Raw genomic sequence first — 25,855 nt, forward strand, 5'->3', positions numbered from 1 at the left:
GCAGTTCTCTTATAAATTTAAATATTTGGGATGTTTACAAAGTTGCAAGTGATAACATATTCACTATACAAACAAAGGCAAAGAAAAACATCAATAATCCCATTCTTCATATTTTGATGTACATCTTTCAATCATTTTTATGAATACATGAGCCATTTTTCTTTTCAAAAATAGTATTTTATATACTTTTAAAAACATCCCACCATAATAAATATTTGCATCATTTTTAATGGCCGCCTGGTATTGCTGGCATAGAGCATAATTTTTCAAGCCAATATATTGCTCATTTCAATTTTTTATAATTTTTTGTTTCTCAAAACCACATTGTGATTAATTTTCTTATCAGTTCTTAAGTATTTCTTTAGAATATTTTTCTAAAAGTAGAACTGTTCAACATATGTACTTTTAGGACTTTTTGTATGTAAGTCAAAATTGGCCCATGTCTCCAAATATTTGTCAAAACTATGTATTATCTTTTTAATGGTTGTTAATTTGGTAGTACATAAAAGGATATTATTTTTATTTGCACTTAGTTCATTGCTACTAAGATTGAATATTTTCTTATGAGTTTGTCATTTGTATATAATTTTAAATCTTAAATATCATGTTTTCTGCCCATTTCTCTGGGAGTTTGTAACTAAGACCCTCAACATATACTTGTATGTATTTTTTCCAGTTTCTCATTTGTCTTTTAGTCTTATTTATGGTAGAGTGTTCTTTTAAATTCTTGTTTAGAACAGAATTACAACTAAATCTTCATCATTTAACTTTAAAATGTGATTAGCTGTTTGTTTTATTTTCATTCTTTGTTACCCAAGCAATGTGTATTTACAAGTGAAGGCAATTTCTAATATTGTATGGAAGTACCAACGTTACCATTTTATTATGGCTTATCATGAGAAACCAGTTCTGCCTCCACCACTCATCATCCTCAGCCATATAGCTTCTCTGTTTTGCTATATATGTAAAAGAAGAAAAAAGGATAAGACTTCAGATGGACCAAGTAAGTAAAAGACTTTAAAGCCACTATTTTGGTGGGGTTTGTTTGATTTTTTAGGCCAGTGTTTTTATCACTTACCAGTATTACACTAAAGGCTAAGTATTAATTTTATTCAGAAGATTGGTTAATGTTACTGTAAAGGCTTTTGTTGAATTTGCCTAAAAATAAAAGAACTTTAAGCATAATAGGCTATCTATAAAAGTGAATTTATTATTAAACTTTTTGAGTATGTCATCTCAATTTGTTTTTGTTAAAATGGTGATACACCATAACACTTTTTGTTCTATAAACCATTTTTGCTGCTTTGGGAACAATAATACTTTTAGTACGTTCTGTACACTGCACAAGACTAATCACCATATCAAACTGCTTAAAATTTTACAATCCCTTTCTGTTCTACCTATTTAGTTCTTAAATTGCTCTATTTGAATATGTGAGGGAGAGGATTGAGAAAGATAGTTGGGGAAGAGTGTTTTATGGGAAAAGAAAATTAGGACAGAAGTACCTGAAACTATTCTGCTAAGATGACACTGTGGGTAAAGAAAAAAATACGAGTACTTGTTAATTGCTTTCGAAATACAGCAGTAAAAAGAGGGGAAAAAAATTGCAGATGATGCTTAGAATAGCCTTATGAACCCTGAGTAATTCATTACTCATGAGGTAAGGTTTGATATCTTGATAGCCTTCATTGATTTTTCTTTCCCCTCCTTAGAACTTTTTTTAACAGAAGAAGATCAAAAGAAACTTCATGATTTTGAAGAACAGTGTGTTGAGATGTATTTTAATGAAAAAGATGACAAATTCAATTCTGGGAGTGAAGAGAGAATTCGTGTCACTTTTGAAAGGTTCAGAACCTCTTTAATTGTAATTGCTTGTATGTCAGAATGGATCCTTATAGTTATGTCTCTTACATTGTTCAGTTTATGTTTGTCAAACAAATAAGTTTAGTAACAGTTTTATATTCTATACTTGGGGACAGTTCAGTTCTGATATTTCATGTAAGTCATTAAGTTAATCCTTTGTTATTTTTTATTCTTGTTAACAAAGGGCAAAGAAGAGTTAATGTTGTTTACTAGTCAAGAAAAGTAAAACTCATTATTTTAAATGATTTGTTTATATCAGCTTTACTATATTCTGAAAGTATATGGTGGTTGTGTAGATACAATAATGATAATGGAAATTTCGCATTTTATTATGATAGGATTATTAGCATAGGAGCCTTCTGAAATATAAGGTGTGCCTTTTATAAATAAGTAACCATACTTTATTTTTTATCTTACCGCTTGAGTGCATGCAAAATTTTTTCTTTTTACCATTATTTATTGAAATTACAAAAAGAATTTATGAAACATTAATTTCAACATTTGTAAAAAATCTGTTTTTCCCCCACAGAGTAGAGCAGATGTGCATTCAGATGAAAGAAGTTGGAGATCGCGTCAACTATATAAAAAGATCATTACAGTCGTTAGATTCTCAAATTGGCCACTTGCAAGATCTTTCAGCCCTGACTGTGGATACGTTAAAAACTCTCACTGCCCAGAAAGCGTCAGAAGCTAGTAAAGTTCACAATGAAATCACACGAGAACTGAGCATTTCCAAACATTTGGCTCAAAACCTTATTGATGATGGCCCTATAAGACATTCTGTATGGAAAAAACACAGCGTTGTAAATACACTTAGCTCCTCTCTTCCTCAAAGTGGTCTTGAAAGTAATAATCCTTTTCTTTGTAATATTTTTATGAAAGATGAGAAGGATCCCCAACATAACATATTTGGTCAGGATTCATCTGTAATATCCCAGAGAAAAGAATTTAATTTTCCAGAGGCTGGTTCCTCTTGTGGTGCCTTATTCCCAAGTGCTATTTCTCCTCCAGAACTGCGACAGAGACTACATGGAGTAGAAACCTTAAAAATGTTTAGTAAAAATCAAAAATTAGGCAGTTCACCTAATAACATACCACATCTATCATCCCCACCAACCAAACTTTTTGTTAGTACACCGTCCCAGCCAAGTTGCAAAAGCCACTTGGAAACTGCAACCAAAGATCAAGAAACTGTTTGCTCCAAAGCTGCAGAAGGAGATAATATAGAATTTGGAGCATTTGTGGGTAAGTTTGGCAAAGTGATATTTGTATGTCAATCTTTTGAATTACAGTTATTACCTTAGAAATAAAATTAGATATAGCTAATTAATAAAACTCATGTGACAAGTGGAGGGTAGATCTAATAACAGTAATTTTTTAAAGGAATCAGATGGGAGAAATAGGTTGAATTTATACCTGTGATGCAGTGTCTAATGGTAACAGTTGTTTGGAAAACATGTTTGAACTCTGTCTTTTGAATTTGGGGATCTTCTATTGTACTTGACCAACTTTTGTTGAAAGAACCTGAGTGATTCATATGTGTTCGTTACTTGGGAAATAATAGAAGGGTACAGGAGAGTCTGGAAATGATTGGAAAAAAGAATTGTCTTATAAATAGGATGGCTATATAATTTTTTATCTTAACTGGTACACTGTCAGGAGTGAAAGGGTCCACTATAAATAATTACATTAGGACAGTAGTGAAAGTCAGAACCCTCCTTAGAAAATGAGTGTTTGTTGTGGTTGTGACCCATTTATATACTGAGAGAGGAGAATGTTTAAAAAAGGAATGATTCATTCTTTTTTTCTTTTAATTTAAATTTTTTAATTTTGAAATAATTTCACACTGAAAATAAGGTTTCAAAAATAGTATATAAGGTGGTCATGTATTTTTTTACAATTGAATTTATTGGGGTGACATTGCTTAATGAAATTATATAGGTTTCAGGGGTACAGTTTGATGATACATCATCTGTATACCGTATTGTGTGTTCACCACACCAAGTCAAGTTTCTGTCCATCATCATATATTCCCCTGTATCCTCTTTGACCTCTCCCCACCAGGGATGATTCATTCTTATAATTCAGATAGCTCAAGTAAAATAGGGGTTGAAAATATAATTATTTTGGCAGTGATAACGTATTAATGACCTTGGTGGGAACTGTCCCAGTGGAAGAATTAGTAGAGGGAGAAACCCGGTTAAGGTAAAATAAAATGTGAATAAGAGGAGGGAATGTAAGGAGGATTTCTAGTGCAGTGGGGGGAGCTGTTGTGGTTTGTTTGTTTAATATTTTTTATTTGTTTTATTTTTAATGAAGATGGAAACTTAAGCATGTTTAAAGGTTGCCAGTGAAGAATACATACTTCATAGAATTGGTTATGTCCATAATGTTGGGAGAATATAGTATTCTAACAGTCTTCATTTTAGATTATTAAAGTATTTAACAAAAGAGTTCTTAGAAAACAACTTGAGTTGTTGGCATAACGAGAATGTTTCAAGATATGAATGAGGCCCTCTCTCTCTTTAGTTTTGAGTTTTTCTATTAGGTGGCTTCATAACCTCATCTTTAACATTTGCTTGAGGTAGAAATTTACCAAGTCATGGGACATGTATAGAAATTGTTCAGAGAATATGTTGTGTCCATGTAAAACCTGCGAATTAAGACCACCATGTAAAATCTGCAAATTAAGACCAACCTAGGTGGTGAGCATGCTGATGACTACTGCTGGGCTACATGGAGTTCACAGTGGGTATACAGAAATAATGTTCTGACATGAAATCTAGCCCAATTTAAAAAAAACAACAACACATTTTAGTCTGTTAATACTGTATTGCTAGTGGGATGGAGATAGATACCATATGTATATATTTATATATAATATGTATGTCATATATATTATATATAATGCTTTTACATTTTATTTTTAATAGTAAAAATGATCAAACACTAGTAAAAGTGTTTGTTCCCTTTTTCCTTTTATATTTCAAGCAGTGTGCCTCCTATCACATGTTGAATTTTTTGTAGGAGGCCTTTAGCTTTTGCTGTTACTGTAAATTCATCTTCTTCAATTTCTTGACAGATACTGTCAGTATTTACCAGAAGAGCTACAGGAACCTGCAAAGCTATCAAAACTACTTAAAAACAACACAAACTACTTGTTAATATAGACTTTAGTCAGTAAGAAAAAAACAAAAGTTTTTTGTCATCTTTTTTTTTTTCCCCTTAAGGACACAGAGATAGCATGGATTTACAGAGGCTTAAAGAAACATCAAACAAGGAAGAAATATCTGTAAGTAAATCCTTTTACCAGCACAATTCAATTTTATTTTGATACATTGAGGTTTAGTTCAAAATATAATTAAGCACTTTTTTCAGTAAAAATGTAGTCTTAACAGACCATCTTCATGATGATCCCAAATATTTGAAAATAAACACAATTTGAAAAAAAGAAGAAACATTTAACAATCACAAAAATGCACTAATAGCTTACATTTTAAAACTAAAATTTTTAAAAATCACCTATTCTATCATTTTTAAAAATGATTCTTCCTGTAATGTTTTCCATTGACTAAATATTTGCTGAGTTCAACTCTTACCCAGGCCCAAAAGTTTATTAGAACATAACCCTGGCTCTCAAGAAACCTATAGTCTAGCAATAAGAAGCTGAATATGCCAGTAACTACAATATAATGTGCAAGTATATGTTCAATAAATGTTTCCTGACTAAATTTTAAAAATATATAGAACTGGCAAAAATGTGTTTCCCAGCAGAAAATTAGTGTTTATTTATTAACTGTTGCTTTCATAAATTATCCATAACTGTTTAGAGCCTTAGAAATTATCACATAGCTATGGCAAGGTAATTAAGAAGACTAGCTTCTCCTTTCCTTAAGGAACTTAAGTTGCGAAAATTATCAAGTGACAAAAACAAGGAAAACTAGATTTTTCCTAAAGCTACAGTCAAGGAAATGATAACATAAGAGTTGCTATGAGTGATTATTCCTCATGTGTCCACAGTTAATTGTGTAATTGCTATCAGGGCATATTACTTATCTTATAAATAAAAAATAAACTCAAGTGCATTTTGATGATACAAATACCAACATTTGTATTTTTTTAATGACATATTCTGGTTAAAGTATTAAACAAAAATGAATAACTTAGTCTAATGTCTATTAACTAGATTGTGTTAACTTGGGATTTCATTGGTGATTATATGCAAGTTGAGATGTAATAATTACATGGGGTTCTTTTTCTTTTTATATTTTCCTTTAAGTTTGTATTTTTTTTATCTTAAATAGGACCAAGACAGTAATATAAGAAATACAATTATGGAGTATTCAGAGATGCCTAACTATCAGGTAAACCCTCTTTGGTATACGTGGAAGTCAAAGTCAGTTTAAAATATGCATATACCTTCAGAAGCAGGAAGTACTTACAAGTTTATTGAACTTATCATAAGACTATAATTTGCATGGTATTTTCTAACCATTTTAATCCTGTGGCATACTTCCATTCTAAAGATCTGAATTTGTCATTATATATGATGCCTTAGAGAGAAGGAGAGAAATAAATGGATTGAGTGCATTTAGGTAGCCTTAGCTAACACATGATGATGAAAAGAAAGAAGGGAAGAAGAAAAGAATGAGAAAAAGTAATAAGAAGTAGATAGAAAAGCAGATAAATCTCTACCAAAGTTGGTTTTAATAATTCTTAAAATGTAGACATAAAATACCTGCATTCCACAAAGAGTTTTTCTTGAATAGGTTTTAACTGAAGTAGATTTTATAAGTAAATGAAGTATTTTGTGGACCTTTATAAATTTTAGTAAAGCTGTTCATATTGGGAGTTATTTAAGCTTAATAAAATTTCTTATCACATTTTTTTCCTATATGCAAATATCCTTTTATTAAAAATATATACCCAGTATATTGTTTTACTCAATTACTCAGTTTATTTTGTGCTAATGTAAGAGAGCCCAATGTCTCTTATTTTAGTTCTTCCTTATACTATATTTAGTATAGTCAGTCCCACAGACTGAAGGTCTCAGGTTCAGTTCCCAGCCAGGACACATACCTAGGTTGTGGGTTTGATTCCCCAGTCTGGGTGTGTATGGAAGGCAACAATTGATGTTTCTCTCTCTGTCTCTCTCTCTCTCTTGCTCCCCCCATCTCCCTCCCACTTCTCCCTTCTCCCTTCTCTCTAAGCATGTCTTCAGGTGAGGATTTTTTAAGAAGTACAGTATATTTCTTGCTTAGTGGAATAGCTCTTCTTCATCTGGTCATTCAAGTAATACAGGCCAACACTGGCTTTTCCATCTTGTGGCTCTGCCACCCACCAAGGTCGTGTAATAGAGCACAGAGAAGCACAGGAGAGGTTCCTGAGCCAGGCCTAGAAGTAGCATGTATCATTTGCTCTGAAATTCAGAGGGAGAGAATTTAGTCACATGAAGTCGCATGAATAACACCTTACTTCAAAGGAGGTTTGGAAATATAATTTAGCTGTTTGGATAAAGTAGGGGAAATTGAATTTTGCTGGAACATTTGCAATCTGTGCCACAGGGCCAGATAAATGAATGCTTAAATATCAAATGAAATATTTTGAAATTTTTCTTAGAATCAAAGGAAGAAGCCATCGAAGACTTTTGATTATCCTTCTAGGATAACAGTGTACAGGATGGATGGGAACAATCATAGATACTTGGAAACTTTTTAGGAAGTTTTAATCATAATTCAGGAGAAAGGTGATGAGATCTTGAATAGACAAATACAAATGAAGAAAAAGAGATTTCTAAGCCCAAGTAATAGTGACTATTGTAAAACCATGTGTAGAAATAGACAAATTGAAGAGAATATGAATTAGTATGGAAGAAATTAGATTCTGTTTAGAATATTTAAATATGAGAAAACAGCAAGGCAATAAGGAGCTTTTAAATGTTTGGAAAAAATACAAGACTACAGCTTTTGAGAGAAACAAAGATCAGTGATACACGAAGTTTGTTCAGAAGGTATCTAGGCATGTAATATGAAAAGTAGAGACATTTATTGAAGACAATAACCAGAAACATTGTACATAGGAAACTGACACTTCAGTCCCCTCCAAAGTAGGCACCTTGGGACATCACACAGTCTCCTACTTGCCATCAGTTGCCCCATCATATTTTCCTGAATCTCATTGACAGTGTAAAATCTCTTCTCTTTCAAAGGTGACTTCAGTTTTGGGAAAAGCCAGAAGGAGTAGGGCACCAAATATGGGCAGTAGCGGGGCTGAGTCACCTGGGTGATTCAATGTTTCCCAAAAAGCTGCAGGAGACGCAATGCATGAGCAGGCACATTGTCTTGATGAAGCTGCCAATCACCAGTTGTCCTTAGCTGTGGACTTCTGAATAATCTGAATAGTTTCCACAAAGAAATGTTACAGCTTAACACAAAATTTGATACAGATTTGTTGCTCTACTCAGTCATTTTGAATGCGAGGGCCACACAGTATATATGCTCGCTCAACAGCGTCTACCATCCTTAGTGACTAGTACAGTGAAGTTGTCATTCACGCATGTGCATCCCAGTCTATTCTCCTTGGCTGCCAGGTTACATTAATGCCACACAAACTATTGTTGTTATGTTAATGGCTGGACTATTTCTGGACAGACCTCGTATATTGACATAGTATATCCTGAGAAGAGATGGTCAAAATGAGGAGTAAACTTGAGATTCAAATGTTCCCTCTTCTTGGGAAGTAAGGTGGTAAAAAGGTACAATGAAGTAACGTTCATAGAGATGACAGTTATAATGTTGAAGCCGCCATCATATTATCAATGCAGGAGAATTTCAAGGAGAGAGAATGTATAAGTACTTGCTGGTACTTTAGAAAAATCTACAAGAATAAGATTTTAAACCACTGAATTAAGTGACCTACAAGAATGTAATTTCAGTATATTGGAGAATGCAAAACAAAAATTGTGAAGAGTATAAAGGAATAGAGGAATTATCACTATATTCAACAGTAACAAGATGGTTCAAGAGCTTAAATTAGTAGCAGAATTATTAAAGGCTTTTATTGTTTTCTTAATTTACTTAGGAAAAAGATTTATGAATGTTTTAATATGAGAAAGGAACAAATCAAAGCTTTTAAGAAGTGGTATCTCTTGACCATCTCTTATAATGAAGGAGAACTGATTGGAATTATTTAAAAAGCAAGAAGACTTAGATCAAGTGAAATCAGGCACTCAAAGATGATATTAGACTGGAAAGCATAACTTTTTGAGACAGGAGGGCTGACAGAGTTCTCAGATATTTTGACTTAGAAAGAAATATTGCTAAATCTCTAACATCACTTAAGATCTGTGTTTTATTGTATATAAATTATACAAGACTGTGTTTTAAAAATTGATAAAATAGTCTTGGGAGTTTATTGATAATTTAAAAAGAATTATAATAGTTTATTTGAGCCAAACTGATGATATATGTCATGGAGCAAGATTTCGAATGTTCCCAATCGGTACTTTTAAGGCACATGTTATTTTAGTAAGGCTGGTGGGTAGAGGACATGAGATAGAGAAGGTTTAGCATAACCATTGTGTGAATTGTTAAGGAGTCTAGAAAAAACCAAGAATATAATTTGTCAGCTAAATGAAAATAGCATAAATTTTTACCAACCATGTCAGCACTTGGATCTTAGCCTGGAAAACTCATGAGGGCTGGGAATTGATAGGGAGAAAATGGGAAAGTCAATCTTTGGAGTGACTGTAACTAGAGAACTGCATGACGCTACAATAAAAGATTAGAACTGCTAACCAGGTGGAACTTTTAATAGTTGTCAAACTCTGCACATCAGTACCTCAAATTCACCATCATCTCCCTGCTCAGCAGGCACATTTCTCCTCCTGTATTTTCAACCTCTGTTAACAGCATCAACACAGTCATTCACCAGGGCAGAAGGCACTCCTGCCTCTCCATTACTACACATACCTAAGCTTAACTGGTTGCGCTTCCAAAATATTTTTTAGTATCTCTGTTTCTTTCAGTTACCTTTACTTAGCATTCCTTCTCTAATTTTTATTTCGTTGAACTTTTAAAATATCTTTAACAAGGAGTCACAACAGTATCATCACCCATAGGTGGCATCATTTTGCTGTTGTGAAACACTTGTTATACATAGGGAATTGTTTAGGATAAATGGACATTTCTTAAAGGCAAATGGTAAGCATCAGTTTCCCCACAGATTTCACCTTTTAACAATGAACCTATTAATGAACTTAAAGCATAATAATGCTGAAAAATTTTAAGTGAGCAGATAACTTCCTGGTAAAAACAAGAAGAAATTACAAGTTTCTGTGAGTGGGCAGAAAAGTGGTGGCTATGTTTTGAATTAAACAATTTTGAATAATTTACTTAGAGGAGAAGAACTCAAATTATAATATTAGAATATTGAGCTCCAGTTCATGGTGATAAGAAACTTTGAGTTCTTCAACACTTGTGGGTTCTATACCCCTTTGAAAACTAAAGAAAACTATAGACCCTCTTCATAGAAAAATATACATACACAAAAATTTTTCTATTAAGGTATAGTTTTACAAATGCCTTGAAACCCACTTATCAATGCTACATTAGAATTTCTATCATTGATGGTTATATGAAACTAATATCATTGCATCATAGACTATATATCAAAGATAATAAAGGAAACAAAAAATAGCTAGAACTGGTTCCAAGGAAACTGCTAAAATCAGAAAGGAAATTAGAGTAGTTTTATGAATACAGGAAAAGATCAGCACTCTTGTGCTTGGCTATGTAAGTCAGCTATAATGTAAAGTATGGAGCATCAAAAGTTAGAAAAGCTTAATTTTCTTGAGATATAAGTTAAATTTATTTAATGGAAGTATTAGTTTCTATGGTAGTAACATTTTTAAACTCATTGTTTCTGAGTGGTGGTAGAGTTTTGGAAATATATTAAAGTTTCATGATAGTGTGACCTGTTTATAGATGAAAAGAAGAAACAATATTCAGGCATCAGATCTTCCCCATAATTAGTTTAATGCAATTCATTAGCTCCTCTGGGAAAATGAATAGGTACAAAGAAGAAAGTGAGGGGGAATTAGCTTATTAGATACTCAGATACTATGCAGGTAGAACAGTTGAAACATTAATATTTAATCAAACATTTTCGTGACTCAAAAATAATCCTTCTGCAGATAAGAATTTAATAAGAAGGGTTGGATTAGAAATTGATGAGAAAGGGAATGTATTGTCAGTAAATACAAATTGGATAATTGGGTAGAAATTGTAGAAGTTAGTTTATCTTCTTATATCACTTCATAAGCTCAGATGAATTTCAAATTTAAATCATAAAAAATGTAAGAAAATAGAAATATTAAGTGAGTAAAACCAGAGCAGTTTTCTAAACATATAAAAACTAGAAAATATTAAGGAAGGGTGTAAAGAGATGTAAGTACCTAAAAAGGTAAAGCATATAGACCTCAAAGCAAACAAGAAAAAAATTGAAATTTGACAAGTAATGATAAGGTAGATCTTCGTTATATAAACAGCTCATAGAAATTAGTAAGAGTGCTACCAAAGTGCTCTAAAAGAAATTGCCCCTCTATTCCTTTACCCTCCAAATCACTGTTATCTCTATGTCAGTGTTAGTGTAAAATAGGAACAACAATAGTAAGTAAAGTATTTTGATGCAGTTTTTTGAGGTTAACATTGAAGAAAATAATTGTAATCTGCAATACACCATTCAGTGTCCAAGTAGAGTAAAGCATGTTAAGATAATAGATTTACTTAGGACAATGATTTGAAATTCAATTCAATTGTTTTAAAATTGTGTGTATGTGCAATGTGCAGAATGATACTCCTTCTGAAAACACTTTGAAACATCTGAGTTCTCATGCTGGATTTACTAAGGGCCACAAAACTTCTATTTCTCTTCATTCAGAACAAGGTGAGTGTTTTGACTAAGTGAATTATATTAGCAAATATACACATTTAAACTTTAAGTGTATTTTACGTATATCACACACCTGAGCAATGAATGTTTCAGGAGTCAAAAAGTGAAGATTCTGGTATATCATTGGTGCTGTAGCCTTGAATAAAACACACAATCCTAACATTCTAATATTTTATGAATTGTTTAGTCCCTAAAGATGAAAGATAAAGACTTGCTTTGCACAAGTCTGCTGATTTTAACTTTTATAAATGAGTCTATTGTGTTTTAATCTGTACAGTTATTTAGTCAACCCGGGTGTTTTGGGTTTTTTTTCATTTAACTTTTAAAAATAGCTAATGCATTTATTTGGTTCAAATTAAAATACATACACACTTTGGAAATCACTCTACCTATCACTCCAGCATCACATGTAACCTGTGCTGTTCGTGTTTATCCTCTAGAATTTTATGATTATTCAGTCATACATGACAATACAGCCTTTTCTACCACTCTCATCTTTTGTAACAAAAGGTAGCACCTTATGCACCTTTGATTTTTCACTTAAAAATGAAATTGCCTTGGGTTGTTTCCATTTCATGCTTTTTATGAGTCAACATTATATGTGCACATAAATTTATTATTATTCAGCTTTTCAATTATGTATATATAACCTTTATTAGGTTCCTTAAGAAAAAGAGCAGGGAAAAATTGTCCCTGTTACCATCATTTCCCCTTCCATTCTCTTTTGGTATACAGCAGTATCAACTTGGGTTTATTCCAGAAGTATCAATACAAGTTGGTTTAACAATCACAAATAATTAATGCATGATAATAACAAATAAAGTGAAGAAAATCATGCGATTATCTCAATAGCTGCAGAAAAGACATTTGATGCAAATCAACATCCATTCATGATTAGAACTCTTTTGAAAAGTAAAAACAGAATGAAGTTTCCTTAATCTGAGTAAAGGGTTATCTATAAAAGTTATCACACATTCTGTTTCATAATGAAATATTGAAAGCCCTTAGTGGAGAACAAGACAAGAACACTAGCTGTTAGTATTTCTGTTTTACATTGTAGTCATTGTAATGAGGGAAGAAAAAAAATGGTAGAAGGATTAAAAGGGAAGGAAAAAAAATCATTATTTTCAGATAACATGGATGTTATTTCTAAAGTTAACATCCTTATAATTTTGCATCTTATTTCAGTCTTAGGAAATACCTATTGACATTACAGTCAAGAAGAAAAGGCTTAAACTTCTCCCCCTGCCTCCCCTCAGATCTCTGTTCCCCAAAACGTACATACACCATTGCCCTTTTCCACCAGTATACTTACATCATAATTTTGGTTAGAGGAACATGAGGGTCTCTGCTTTTTTACTAAATTTTTTCAAGATGTTCAAATACGTAATGTATTCTGTCCGTTTCAGCATCCTGAAAAAGTTTTGTCCGGAGTCTTTTAATATACTTTAATCTGGTCTTTTTGCCTGCTACACTTGAATACAACTTTTGTTCTAAGATTTCCTTTAATTTATTCAGAGGTTTTCATTTATTGTATCATAATGTGGTAAATTCTAAGTTAATTCATAACTTGACATGACTTTTTTAAAATAGGCTTATTTCTAAAGTTTGTTTAGGATAAACAAACTAGTTATGAAAAAAGTAGCATCTTAAATCAGTGGAAAAGATGAAGCATTCTTTTTTTGCCATTACTATGCAATAATGCATGTATAAGATTACTAATTGCAACACTGTTTGTTATAGCAAGAGATTGAAATCAGACCAAATGTTCATTTCTAGGTGTTTGGTTAAGTAAATTATTGTTATGTCCATACTATGAAGTTCAGTATAGCATCAAAACAGAGCAGAGAAGACTTCTGTGTACTGAAATACAAAGATCTCCAAGCTTAAGATTTAAAAACCAACAAAAATATCCAAAGTATATAATAAATATTAGGCTACCATATATGTAAAAAATAATAATAATAAGTAAAGAAGAGGGAGGGTTATGCAAAATACTCCTGGAAGGATACACAAGAAATTTGAGAACAGGGGAAGAGGAAGAGCAAGACTTTTTTTCTTCTTGTTTCTTACTGTCTTTTCACAAAAATAAATTGAATAATTTTGATGTCCTTCCAAGAAGCTTATGGGCTTCTTGTAAGTCTTATGTTCAGCAGTGTTAGGGGGAAGATAACTTATCTTATGAAAGTTATACTATGCCTAGAAATACTTTGTGTTTGGTAGTTACTTTAAATAAATTTAGTTGTATAACTTATTTTACCTCAATTTTCTTTAAGTAGAAAGAAGCAGTACAAGGCCATCTACAGAAGAAACTCATGAAGTAGATTCCAAAGCAGCTTTACTACCGGTTTGTACATTTCAGTTAAACAATACATATTTTTAAATACATATTTATTAGAGAAGAGCTAAAAGATTGTGATGTTTTGAGATTATATCATGCTTTCACAAGAACTTTTACCATAGAAAACTGATGCCCGCATGGTAATTTTAGAAGAGTTTCTTCCTGTAATGAATAGCCAGGAATTTTTAAAGAAAAATTTATGCAAAAGAAAGACAGACAGGAACCTCTGTTTGAATTGAAACTTATTGTATTAAGTCACTCCTAGCCAGTTGAGGTAATATTTGATTTTACAAACCTTCTTTAAAAGCAAGCTCTGGTAGAAAGCAGAATAATAGCTCCTTTATACTTAGATGTAGAAATCAGTGTACTTAATCATGTCAACATTTTTAACTTACATTCTGCTGTAAGGAGAGAGATTGTATTATTAAAGTTCACATCATTGAAAAAATTATTTCAGTAGGGTCAGAGGATTAGTGAACACAGAGTTTCACAGTCACAATTCTTTTCTGGAAGGAGCCATCTTGAACTAAAGTTGCACAACCTTGCCACAAATACATTTCCATTGAACATGACCTCAAAATGACAAATTACAAAGTCTCTTGGGAGTCAGTTTATATAGATAGTATTAGAACTCTCTTAATAAGATAGTAGAATTATTGGCTATAGATTATATATAAAGTATGGTTAAAGTAATTAAAGCCATAAAGAAAGTATTAAAAATAGGAGAAAAAGAAAAAATACTACTCAAAAAGTGGCAATCGTTTGAAAAAAAATCTAGAAATAAATAACTCATTGGGGGATGAAAACAGAGAAGTACTAAATTGGACCAGAATGTAACACAAAATTATAATTAGATAGAAAATGTATTAAATGAAAGAGACGTGGGAAATACTTCTAAATTGGCCTTGAAAGAATAGGCAGAATTAGCAGAGATTATAAATGGCTTAGAATTTTGCAAAATGTTGAAACATACGAAGATTCGATTTCAGGAAGCCTAAGTCCCAAACTGGGGAAGTAAAAATAAATCCACAGCTAGAAATATCATTGTAGAACTGCAGAATAAAAACCATATCTACATATACACACAGAAAAAGGCCTAAATGTTATTGATTCCTTTGTTCACAGCACAATTTTAATTTTTCTCTTTATACTTTGATTTTGAGGGGGGCAAGGGGTACATCTTATCTTTTAAGTCATAGAAACAAATGCATATTTAAAGAAAAGAAAATAGTTATCAAAAACAGACTATATATTGTAAGATATAATACTCATGAAATTCTTTATTGAGAAATTCTTGTGGAATGGCCTTATGGTAGTTATACCCATTTATTATTTTATTAGTTGTATGAAATAAGTATTTCGTATTATTGTTCAGCCCTTCATTTTTAAAACATACTATAGGAAACAAAACAGTGCTAAATAGTTGTAGATCACCTAGAGGTTTTTTAACTTTTTATTTGTGTTTGTTTTTGACTAAAGGATTGGTTACAAGATAGACCACCAAACAGAGAAATGTAAGTAAGCCTTTTCTTATCATTAGCCTGTAAAGTATTATAGTCTTTTTTTCTGCTCTATGCATTATCCCTGTAACACTGCTTTATCAGTGGGTAATGATTATTTCAGCATCTTCTGTCTTTACATAGAAGAGATTAGGGGAACTCATTTATTATGAGTTAATGTATTTATTTAAATTTATAATTTTATATAGTTATAATTATACTGTAATTACAATTCTACTAAAATCATCCTTACAATGATACGATTATTTTAGTATTTAGGGGTGGGGTTTTTTCCAACTTAATCTTGAATAAATTTGTTTAGAGACCTAGTTTGACACTTGAGGTTTGCCTTTGTGTAACTTCTCTGTCCATCGTTCGAATCAACAAACCTTGCATCTGCTTTTGGAAAATTCTTTTGATAATTAAAGCAGTAATACACAGTATGCATTAGAAAGACTCCATCCAGGGAAATCCACTAGAAAGCTGATGTGGTAATCCAGAACCAATAGTGGAAACAAAAGGCAGTCTGACGGGCGATCATCTCCAGAGAATAAAAATTTTTAGTATAGGTTAAACATAAAGATAAAGAAGAAACAAAGATAATATCTGTATTTCCAGCCTGGGAATTAGTATTTTAGGGTTCAAAAGGAAATTAAATAAAGTCTTTGGCATCCATTTGATACTGGAAGTACGGGAAAGTTGATATTCTGATACGGACAACTTGAAAAGGGAACAATTTGAAGGAAATTATTATGTATTCTACAGTGTTTTTCCCAGTTCCTTCTGTGCATCAGAAATATATGGAATATATACCAAAGAAAATAAACCAAATGCCACATGGATATTGCAGTTATTCAGTTTCTTTGGGTACCCTGGCCCTGAAGGGCATTTGGAAAACCTAGCTATATGAGACCTCTTGAGAGAATACTATCTTTTTTTTAATCTTTTATAATTTATTTATTTTTAGACAGAGGGGAAAGGTAGGAGAGAAACATCAGTGTGTTGCTGCCTCTCGAGCGTCCCCCTACTGGGGACCTAGCCTGCAACCCTTTGGTTCACAGGCCAATGCTCAATCCACTGAGCCACACCAGCCAGGGAGAGAATACTGTCTTTTGTAACCAAAATACAAAATAGGTACTTAAAATTGATTTTAATTTAGCTAACAGGATGACATTGTCCTACGGATGTTGACCCTTAGAGGTACCCAGAAAAGTGGAACAGGTCAGCATTCTTTGGGTACTGAGAAGAATAGTTTATCAGCAGCAGACAAAAAATTATCCTAGGGTCAAAATACTTCCTAAAAAAATGTTTTATGTTATTAAAGTGAAAATCAACAGGAAACATCAGGATCAGATAGAATTTAACACCTCTAAAGAGTGTGCAATGGTTCTCTCTTCTTGGAGGTCCTTTCTGGTTCTAGTTCTTTTAGTCCTCAGCAAGGCACATCGCTGTATAATGGGAGGGTTAAACCTCTAACCCATTTTTATTTCACTCTCCTTTACACCTATTTCTCTAATTTGCACTGGAATCATGGAATTAAATAGAACCTCCACACTTGGTATAAGCATACCTTCATATGAATAATACATTCAATATTGGAAAAGGATTTTGTTCAATATTAACAATTGAGATTTGCAATATGACAACTATTTGCTTTTCTCTCAGTTCTTTGTCCATCAATTCTACTGAAGTATTTCTGGAATCCTAAAAAGTCATTTCAAGGCATTGTTACAGTATTAAAATGAATCTCCACAAATAAAGACATCATTGAATGGAATATTTTATTATATTAGTATTGAACTATCAGTTTGGCACCAGACTGCTAATAATACTTATGTTGGCCTAAATTGGAGATACAAGTTGTTGATAAAAGTATATGCATATGGATATATGTGTATACTTATCCATGTATGAATTAGCATTGGATTAAGGGAAATGACAAATATTTAAACAAAAGTGAATCTGAACCTCAGAGTTCCTTAATAACATTATATTAAATCATAGTAACTTCATAAAAAATTATGGGTAGCTAAAAGTAAAGTTATGATATAACTTAAAATATATTTTTTGGTATTTCTTTAGACCATCTGAAGAAGGAACATTGAATGGTGAGTCCATGTGGTAGATTTAATGTGAAAAAAAATGAGAGGATCATATTGAGTTATTATAGCAAATACTACATTATCCTTGGTAAGGAATTATAGAATTGATGTTTTAAAAAGCCAATGTAGTACAATGTTCTTTCCTCAACTAGTTTCTCTTTAATATAGATGTTTGGAGTCACCCGGTGAATGATGATCTCTTTACTACCAACCTTTCCTCTTCATCCTTGCAACCCAGACTGCTCCTTCGCTTATAGTCCCTGTTGTAGTGATGATGCTGTTTCATTTAGCTAGGTAAAACTTGAGTGGTAGCTATTCTTGACCCCCATGACCTTGCACTCACAAAGTCCTATTGTAGTTGCCTCCTAAATATCTCTATCGTTCATTCTCCACTATATATCCTGCTGCTGCTTTCAGTTTGTAAACCTTTTATTGAAGTGTATATCTATACAGAAATGTGCAGATAAGCCTTCACCTCAGTGAATTCTCATTAAGTCGGCATACCCATGTTATCAGCCCTCAGATCCCAATGTTGCCAATATCCCAGCTCCTTGTGTGTCCTCCTCTTGTTAGAATCCCTGCCCCCAAAAAACAAAATAGATTAGTTCGCCTGTGTGTGTGTGTATGTGTTATAAATGGAATGATACGATACCTACTCTTTTGTGTCTGGCTTCCTCCTAACATGTTTTATGAGATTCATCAGTATTGCTGTGTGTCGTGGTTTATGAATTCTCACTACAATACAGGATTTCTTGTGTGAAAATTCTGAATTTGCTTATCCATACTACTATCTGATGGGCATTTCAGTAGCCTCCAGTGTGTGGCTATTATGAAGAGTGCGGGCAGGAGCATTCTTGTTCATTTTGTTTGGGAAATATACCTCAGAGTGGAATTGCTAGGTAACATGGTATGCATATGTTCACATGTAGTAGTTACTGGCAAATAGGTTTCCAAAGTGGTTGTGCCAACTTACCCTTTCTTATAGCCTATCTTCTGTTCTGCCACCAACATTATTCTTCTAAAAGATCTGATCTTGTCACTTCTTTGCTTTACATTTTCCCCACTGTCGTTGTACAGAACCCAGTGTCCTTTCTTAGCATGGCATATTTGGCTCATAACAGTTTGGTATTCCTTGCTTCTGTAGCTTTACTTCCTACAGGTATCCCTATACTCTTGATCATTAAGTTGCAGTCTTGGTTACATATCTGAATACTTGTAGGGGATCATTTGTATGATGATACATACCTACAGAATTAGAGTAATTTGGAGTGAGATCTGGGTAGTTGTATAAAAAGCTCCATGGGTGATTTCCTTCCTTCCTCCCTCCCTCCCTTCCTTCCTTCCTTCTCCCTCTCTCTCTCTTTCTCCCTATCTCTCTTTCTTTCATTCAAAGAAACTTGTCTCCATTTACCTGCCACCACTTTCTCCTGCCCCACCGCCCCCCCTCAATCCTTTCCCGCCTTGGCTTTGTCCATGTGTCCTTCACACCTGTTCCTTGATCTGACCCTTCCCCTTCCTTTCCCCACTACCCCCTCCCCCCCTCCGTCTCTCTCTCCCTCCCTCCTGTCCCTGTCAGTTTCTTCTTTCTTTCAGTGTTGCTGGTCATATTTTCCTTGCCTGCTTGCTCTGCTGATTAGGTTTCATTTATAGGTGAGATCATATGGTATTTGTCTTTCACCCCCTGGCTTATTTCACTTAGCATAATGTTCTCCAGTTCCATCCATTCTATCATGAAGGGTAGTAGCTCTTTCCTTCTTTCTTTCTGCTGCATAGTATTCCATTGTGTAAATATACCATAGTTTTTTGATCCACTCATTTACTGATGGGCACTTAGGTTGCTTCCAGCACTTGGCTATTATAAATTGTGCTGCTGTGAACATTGGGGTGCGTGGGTTCTTTTGAATTGGTGTTTTGGGATTGTTAGGGTATAATCCCAGCAGTGGAATTGCTGGGTCAAAAGGCAGTTCCATTTTTAGCTTTTTGAGGAAATTCCAAACCGTTTTCCACAGTGGCTACACCAGTCTGCATTCCCACCAACAATGTACTAGGATTCCCTTTTCTCCACAACCTTGCTAGCCCTTGTTGTTTGTTAATCTGTTTAAGATGGCCATTCTGACTGGTGTGAAGTGGTACCTCATTGTGGTTTTAATTTGCATTTCTCTGATGACTAGTGATACTGAGCATCCTTTCATATGTCTCTGGGCCCTGTTTATGTCCTCCTTGGAGAGGTGTGTGTTCAGGTCCTTTGCCCATTTTTCAATTGGATTGTTTGTCTTCCTGGAGTGGAGTTGTGTGAGTTCTTTATATATTTTGGAGATCAAACCCCTGTCTGAGGTATCATTGGCAAATATATTTTCCCATACAGTTGTCTCCCTTTTCATTTTGCTGATGTTTTCTTTAACCGTGCAGAAGCTTCTTATTTTGATGAAGTCCCATTTGTTTATTTTTTTCCCCTACTGTCCCTTACTCTAGGGGACATATCAGTGAACATATTGCTACGTGGAGTATCTGAGAGTTTCCTGCCTATGTTTTCCTCTAGGACTTTTATGGTGTCATGGCTTACATTTAAGTCTTTTATCCATCTTGAGTTTTTTGTGTGTGTGTATGACGTAAGTTGATGGCCAAATTTCAATTTTTTGCATGTAGTTGTCCAGTTCTCCCAACACCATTTGCTGAAGAGGCTATTTTTACTCCCTTTTATGCTTCTGCACCCTTTGTTGAATATTAATTGACCATAGAAACATGGGTTTATTTCTGGGCTCTTTGTTCTGTTCCATTGATCTTTGTGTCTGTTAAGCCAGTACCAGACTGTTTTGATTGCAGTGGCCTTGTAATATAGTTTGATGTCAGATATTGTGATCCCTCCTACTTTGTTTTTCTTTCTCAAAATTGCTGCAGGTATTTAGGGTCATTTATATTTCCATATAAATTTTTTAAATGTTTGTTCTATGTCTGTGAAATACATCATTGGTATTTTAATAAGGATTGCGTTGAATCTATAATTTGCTGTGGGTAGTATGGACATTTTGATGATGTTAATCCCTCTAATCCATGAACATGGTGTATGCTTCCATTTATTTGTGTCTTCCTTAATTTCTTTCTTCAGTGTTACATAGTTTTCTGTGTACAGGCCTTTTACCTCCTGGTTAAATTTATTCCTAGGTACTTTATTTTTCTTGTTGCTATAGCAAATGGGATTTTTCCCTGATGTCTGATTCTGATACTTCATTGTTGGCATACAAAAATGCCTTCGATTTCTGAATATTGACTTTGTATCCTGCTGTTTTGCCAAATTCATTTATTAGGTTGAGTAGTTTTTTGGTGGAGTCTATGCAGTTTTCTATGTATACTATCATGTCATCTGCAAACAATGATATTTTTACTTCCTCCTTTCCAGTTTGGATGCCTTTTATTTCTTTTTCTCATCTGATTGCTATGGCTTGGACTTCAGTACTATGTTGAATAAAACTGGTAAAAGCAGACATCCATGTCTTGTTTCTGATCTTAGTAGGAAAGCTTTTAGTTTTTGCTCATTGAGTATGAGGTTGGCTGTAAGTTTTTCATTTAGGGCCTTTATTATGTTGAGGTATGCCCCCTTTATTCTCACCTTGCTGAGTGTCTTTATCATAAATGGGCACTATACTTTATCGAATGCTTTTTCCCCATCTATTGACATGATCATGTGGTTTTTGTCTGTCTTTCGTTTATGTGATGTGTTATGTTTATTGATTTGCAAATATTGAACCATCCTTGCATCCCAGGGATGAATCTCACTTGATCATGGTGGATGATCTTTTTAATGTATTGTTGGATGCAGTTTGTGAGTATTTTGTTGAGAATTTTTGCATCTCTGTTCATCAGCAATACTGCCCTATAGTTTTCTTTCTTGGTTATGTCTTTATTCCATGGGTGATTTCTTACATGAGCCTTCAGCCTCTCTTCATCTAGGAGGCAACTGATACCCCCTCCTCTCTTGTCCTATAGAGTGTGTGTGTGTACATATGTATATATATTTTATACTGTCACACAGTATTAAAACTGTTGACTAAATTCCTTCTGCAAGACAGTAGGTTCTTTTTCATTTATATTCTAGAAAGTTAACACGTAGTATATTCCATTTATTTTCTATCATTCTTAGTACAGGTAAAAAGTAAAGTCCTCAATTATATTTAGAGATGGAAGAGGGTATGTTTCACATTCCAAAAGTTTGTCTTTTCATGGTGAACCCACTAAAATAGTTAACATGACTGCAGGCCTCAGCCCCCAAAGATCCAAAACTAAAAGATACTTCTCTTTTGAGTAGGGGGTATAGGAAGAAAGCAGTTTATGACAGGAGAGTGTGAAACATGTCCTTTTTCCCTTCCAAGTATCTGAGTGCACAATTACCACTAATCTGGCATAATGATATGAGGTAAAATGGCACATGATGGACATGTTTTATTTTTGTGGGTTGTGTGTGTGTGTGTGGAAGGAGCTTACATAAGGGAAACTTAGGATGATTATATGAAAATGAACAAAAATTTATGCTGCATTAGTACTTTTAAAAGAGTCTCGCTTGTTTATTTGTTATTATAGGTCTTGCCTCTCCATTTAAGCCAGTTATGGATACAAATTACTATTACTCAGGTCAGTAATATTAAAAATGAAATTTAATAAATACTTTTTAGCTTTTAGGGATTTCATTATTTCTCTCTCATTTTTATGCAGCTGTGGAAAGAAATAACTTGATGAGATTATCCCAGAGCATTCCATTTACACCTGTGCCTCCAAGAGGTAAAGAAATAAAAGAGAAACCCTTTATTATTATATGCTTTTTAGCTATAATATAGAACATGGGTGGTGGCAGAAGAAGCATCTCATGAAGTAGTGTCAGTTTTATATAAATTTAATTAAACCTCACTACTACAACAGTCAGGCATGTTTAAATAGAAAAAGGAAGTATCAAAAGCATTAAATTTCTCTGTTCCATGCATGTCCAGCAGCAGTGGTACAGCTCTAATTCTGAAACCTCTTACTCCATTGTGTAATAATGAAAGCAAAAGTACACTGACATCACAGGGCTTGTGGAACAGAGACTTTTAACCTCCTGAAAAATTTAACTTAGGAATGTATAGCAGTCCAGTTGCTTTCTAAAAGTTTTCCTGGAAAATGTTCACAATTTTTCAAAGGCTTATCATTCCTAAATACACACAAATGCAGAGATATTAGCAGATTCTTTTCAGAGTATTTGTTGCCCTTTACGTTCTTTTATCTTCTACAACTTGACTCATTTCTTCTATTCCTAAACCTTAACCAAAGATACCTCTCAGTTTTTATTCTCCTTTGTCATTTTTAAAGTGTCATAATTTGACCTTAAAATATATTCATTTATGTTGCAGGTGAGCCTGTCACAGTGTATCGTTTGGAAGAGAGTTCGCCCAGCATATTGAATAACAGCATGTCTTCTTGGTCTCAGTTAGGCCTCTGTGCCAAAATAGAGTTTTTAAGTAAAGAAGAGATGGGAGGAGGCTTACGGAGAGCTGTCAAAGTACAGTGTACCTGGTCAGAACATGATATTCTCAAATCAGGGCATCTATATATTATCAAATCTTTTCTTCCTGAGGTGGTTAACACATGGTCAAGTATTTACAAAGAAGATACTGTCCTACATCTCTGTCTCAGAGTAAGTGCTAGTGAATGCATAACAGTGGAATGTTATTTAAACTTCATGTTTTCATTTCTAAAGTATAATAAACCAAATAAAATCTTAGTTTTAATGTTGAACAAAAGTTTATTTGTTTGTTTGTTTTCCTGTTCTGTAGGAAATCCAGCAACAGAGAGCAGCACAAAAGCTCACATTTGCCTTCAACCAAATGAAACCCAAATCCATACCATATTCTCCAAGGTAAATCTTTAAATTTTGGTGGGATGGGATCTTTTAGTTTTATGTGGATAGCATTCTCTTTTGACCTTATTATTGTTGCTGAATATGTAATTATTTACTCATTTTAAAGATCAATTAGAACTTTATTAACAGAACTTCTAGTAATATCTATAACCATTTTTCATAAGGTTCCTTGAAGTTTTCCTGCTGTATTGCCATTCAGCAGGACAGTGGTTTGCTGTGGAAGAATGTATGACTGGAGAATTTAGAAAATACAATAATAATAACGGTGATGAGATTATTCCAACTAATACACTGGAAGAGATCATGCTAGCCTTTAGCCACTGGACTTATGAATATACAAGAGGGGAGTTACTGGTACTTGATTTACAAGGTAAATTTATTAAAGTATTGCTAAAGTGAAATTGTGCAGTATGTTCTCACCTATTCATGTGTTATGAATAATGTACAGAAATCTGCTAATTTATAGTTAGATAAATCTCAGGTCAGTAGAATCTAGTTTTAAAGGCAAGTCAATAACAGCTATAACATATAGCCATCAAGATATATCTATCTTATTGTTATTTTGGTAATACAGATGTTTTGATAAGCAAAAACATGTAAAATCCCCTATGCTGTTCTTACATGTGGAGGCTTAGTCTTTTAAAAGTATGAAGACCATTTTTTTTAAAACAATAAGTATCTGGATTGTTTCTGGTGTTTATGTTGTCTCTCTCTCTCTCTCTCTCTCTTTATTTTTTCATTTTAGAGAGAAAAGTAGGGAGAGAGGAGGAGAGAACATCAATTTGTTGTTCCATTTATTTGTGCATTCATTGGTTGATTCTTGTATGTGCCTGGCTAGGGATCCAGTGCACAACCTTGGCGTATTGGGACAACAGTCTAACCAGCTGAGCTACCCAGCCAGGACCATGTTTTATCTCTTATTGTGAACTAAACTACATAAATATTTAGTGGATTAAAACAATCATTTTATTTGCTTATAGTTCTTTGGGGAATTTGGGTGGAGCATGGTAGGAATTACTCATCTCTGCTGTTCCTTCAGATGGTTTGAATGGCTTGATGTTAGCTTGCACAGCTTGACTGGAGTCAAAAATCTGAGGCCTCTGTTCAATGACAGTTGAATTCCTCAGGTTTCTACCAAGTGATCTCTCCACACGATTAGCTAATAACTTTGCTTTCTGATGGCATCGTAGTTTTAGGTCACCTAGACTTCTTACATGGTAGCTGGCTTCTTCCAGAGAAAAGGCAGAAACTCTTAGAGCCAGGCCCAGAACTGGCCCACATCCCTTCTGCCACATTTTCCTGGTCAGAGCAAATAATAAGGACAGCCCAGATTCAAAAGGTAGGGAATAGATTCCAGCACTTGGCGAGTAGGGCAGCATGTTACAAAGGAGGGAAAAACTGATCCTAGCCACCTTTTATAGAAAGTGTGTCATTCATGTAAAAGAAAAAAAAAAGTGTCTGGGGGAGGGCAGAGCTGCTTAGCATAATGTCTATGCAGCTTCATGACAAGGTCAGAGGTAAATAAAATTGAGCAAGTAGCCAGCTGTACCTGGATGAAAGTTTAATATTATAGTTTTCGTAATTTTTTCCTTAAAGAGAAGTTTTAGTTTCAAATGTCAACACAGACCAGATTCCAGATTTCAAAGTCACATAAGAATAGTAGTTCAGAGTGTTTATCACTTGATGACTTCTTTCGTTATATAGATACAAATATAAGATATATGCTGAAAAGCAAGAAGTTGATACTGATTCAGCTCAAGAAAGAAACTCTGTAAAAACAACTATTCTTTTTTTCAGTAGTTCATCATATTACATAAATGATTAAATAGTATACATATGAAGTTTTTCCGGAGGTATTAGCCATGTAATATGAAAAATAGAGACACCTATTGAAGAACATACAAGAAACATAGTACATAGGACAGTGACACCTCAGTCTCCTTCAAAGTAGGAAACTTGGGACCTCATGCAGCTCTCCCAGTCACCATCAGCTGCCTCATTGTATTTTTCGGAATCTCATCAACACTGAAATCTTTTCCCTTTCAAAGATGATTTCAGTTTTGGGAAAAATCAAAAGGTGCAGGGCACCAAATCTGGGCTGTAGGGGGACTGAGTCACCTGGGTGATTTGATGTTTCTCCAAGAAACTGCACGAGATGTGATGCGTGAGCGGGCATGCCGTGGTGAAGCTGCCAGTCACCAGTTGCCGATAG

At 33.8% G+C, this 25,855-nt stretch overlaps 1 protein-coding gene across 2 annotated transcripts in view; it reads left to right on the top strand.

Annotated features, from left to right (window-relative positions):
* Positions 1-25,855, top strand: part of TRPM7 (transient receptor potential cation channel subfamily M member 7) — a 115,468-nt gene that overhangs the window by 82,283 nt on the left and 7,330 nt on the right. The window contains exons 24-37 of one of the 2 annotated variants that reach the window (XM_054565434.1): positions 819-1,003; positions 1,713-1,845; positions 2,393-3,108; positions 5,094-5,155; positions 6,168-6,227; positions 11,712-11,808; positions 14,091-14,161; positions 15,635-15,669; positions 17,737-17,762; positions 22,332-22,382; positions 22,464-22,529; positions 23,135-23,418; positions 23,558-23,640; positions 23,808-24,013. In XM_054565434.1, coding sequence (XP_054421409.1) covers positions 819-1,003; positions 1,713-1,845; positions 2,393-3,108; positions 5,094-5,155; positions 6,168-6,227; positions 11,712-11,808; positions 14,091-14,161; positions 15,635-15,669; positions 17,737-17,762; positions 22,332-22,382; positions 22,464-22,529; positions 23,135-23,418; positions 23,558-23,640; positions 23,808-24,013 — 2,075 coding nt within the window. The remainder of the gene's footprint in view (positions 1-818; positions 1,004-1,712; positions 1,846-2,392; positions 3,109-5,093; positions 5,156-6,167; positions 6,228-11,711; positions 11,809-14,090; positions 14,162-15,634; positions 15,670-17,736; positions 17,763-22,331; positions 22,383-22,463; positions 22,530-23,134; positions 23,419-23,557; positions 23,641-23,807; positions 24,014-25,855) is intronic. The other variant, XM_054565435.1, reaches the window with a different exon arrangement.

Source organism: Pteronotus mesoamericanus, unplaced genomic scaffold (genome assembly GCF_021234165.1).
Source record: "Pteronotus mesoamericanus isolate MK-2021 breed Mesoamerican mustached bat unplaced genomic scaffold, CSHL_Meso_final contig_164, whole genome shotgun sequence".
NCBI classification, from domain to species: domain Eukaryota; kingdom Metazoa; phylum Chordata; class Mammalia; order Chiroptera; family Mormoopidae; genus Pteronotus; species Pteronotus mesoamericanus.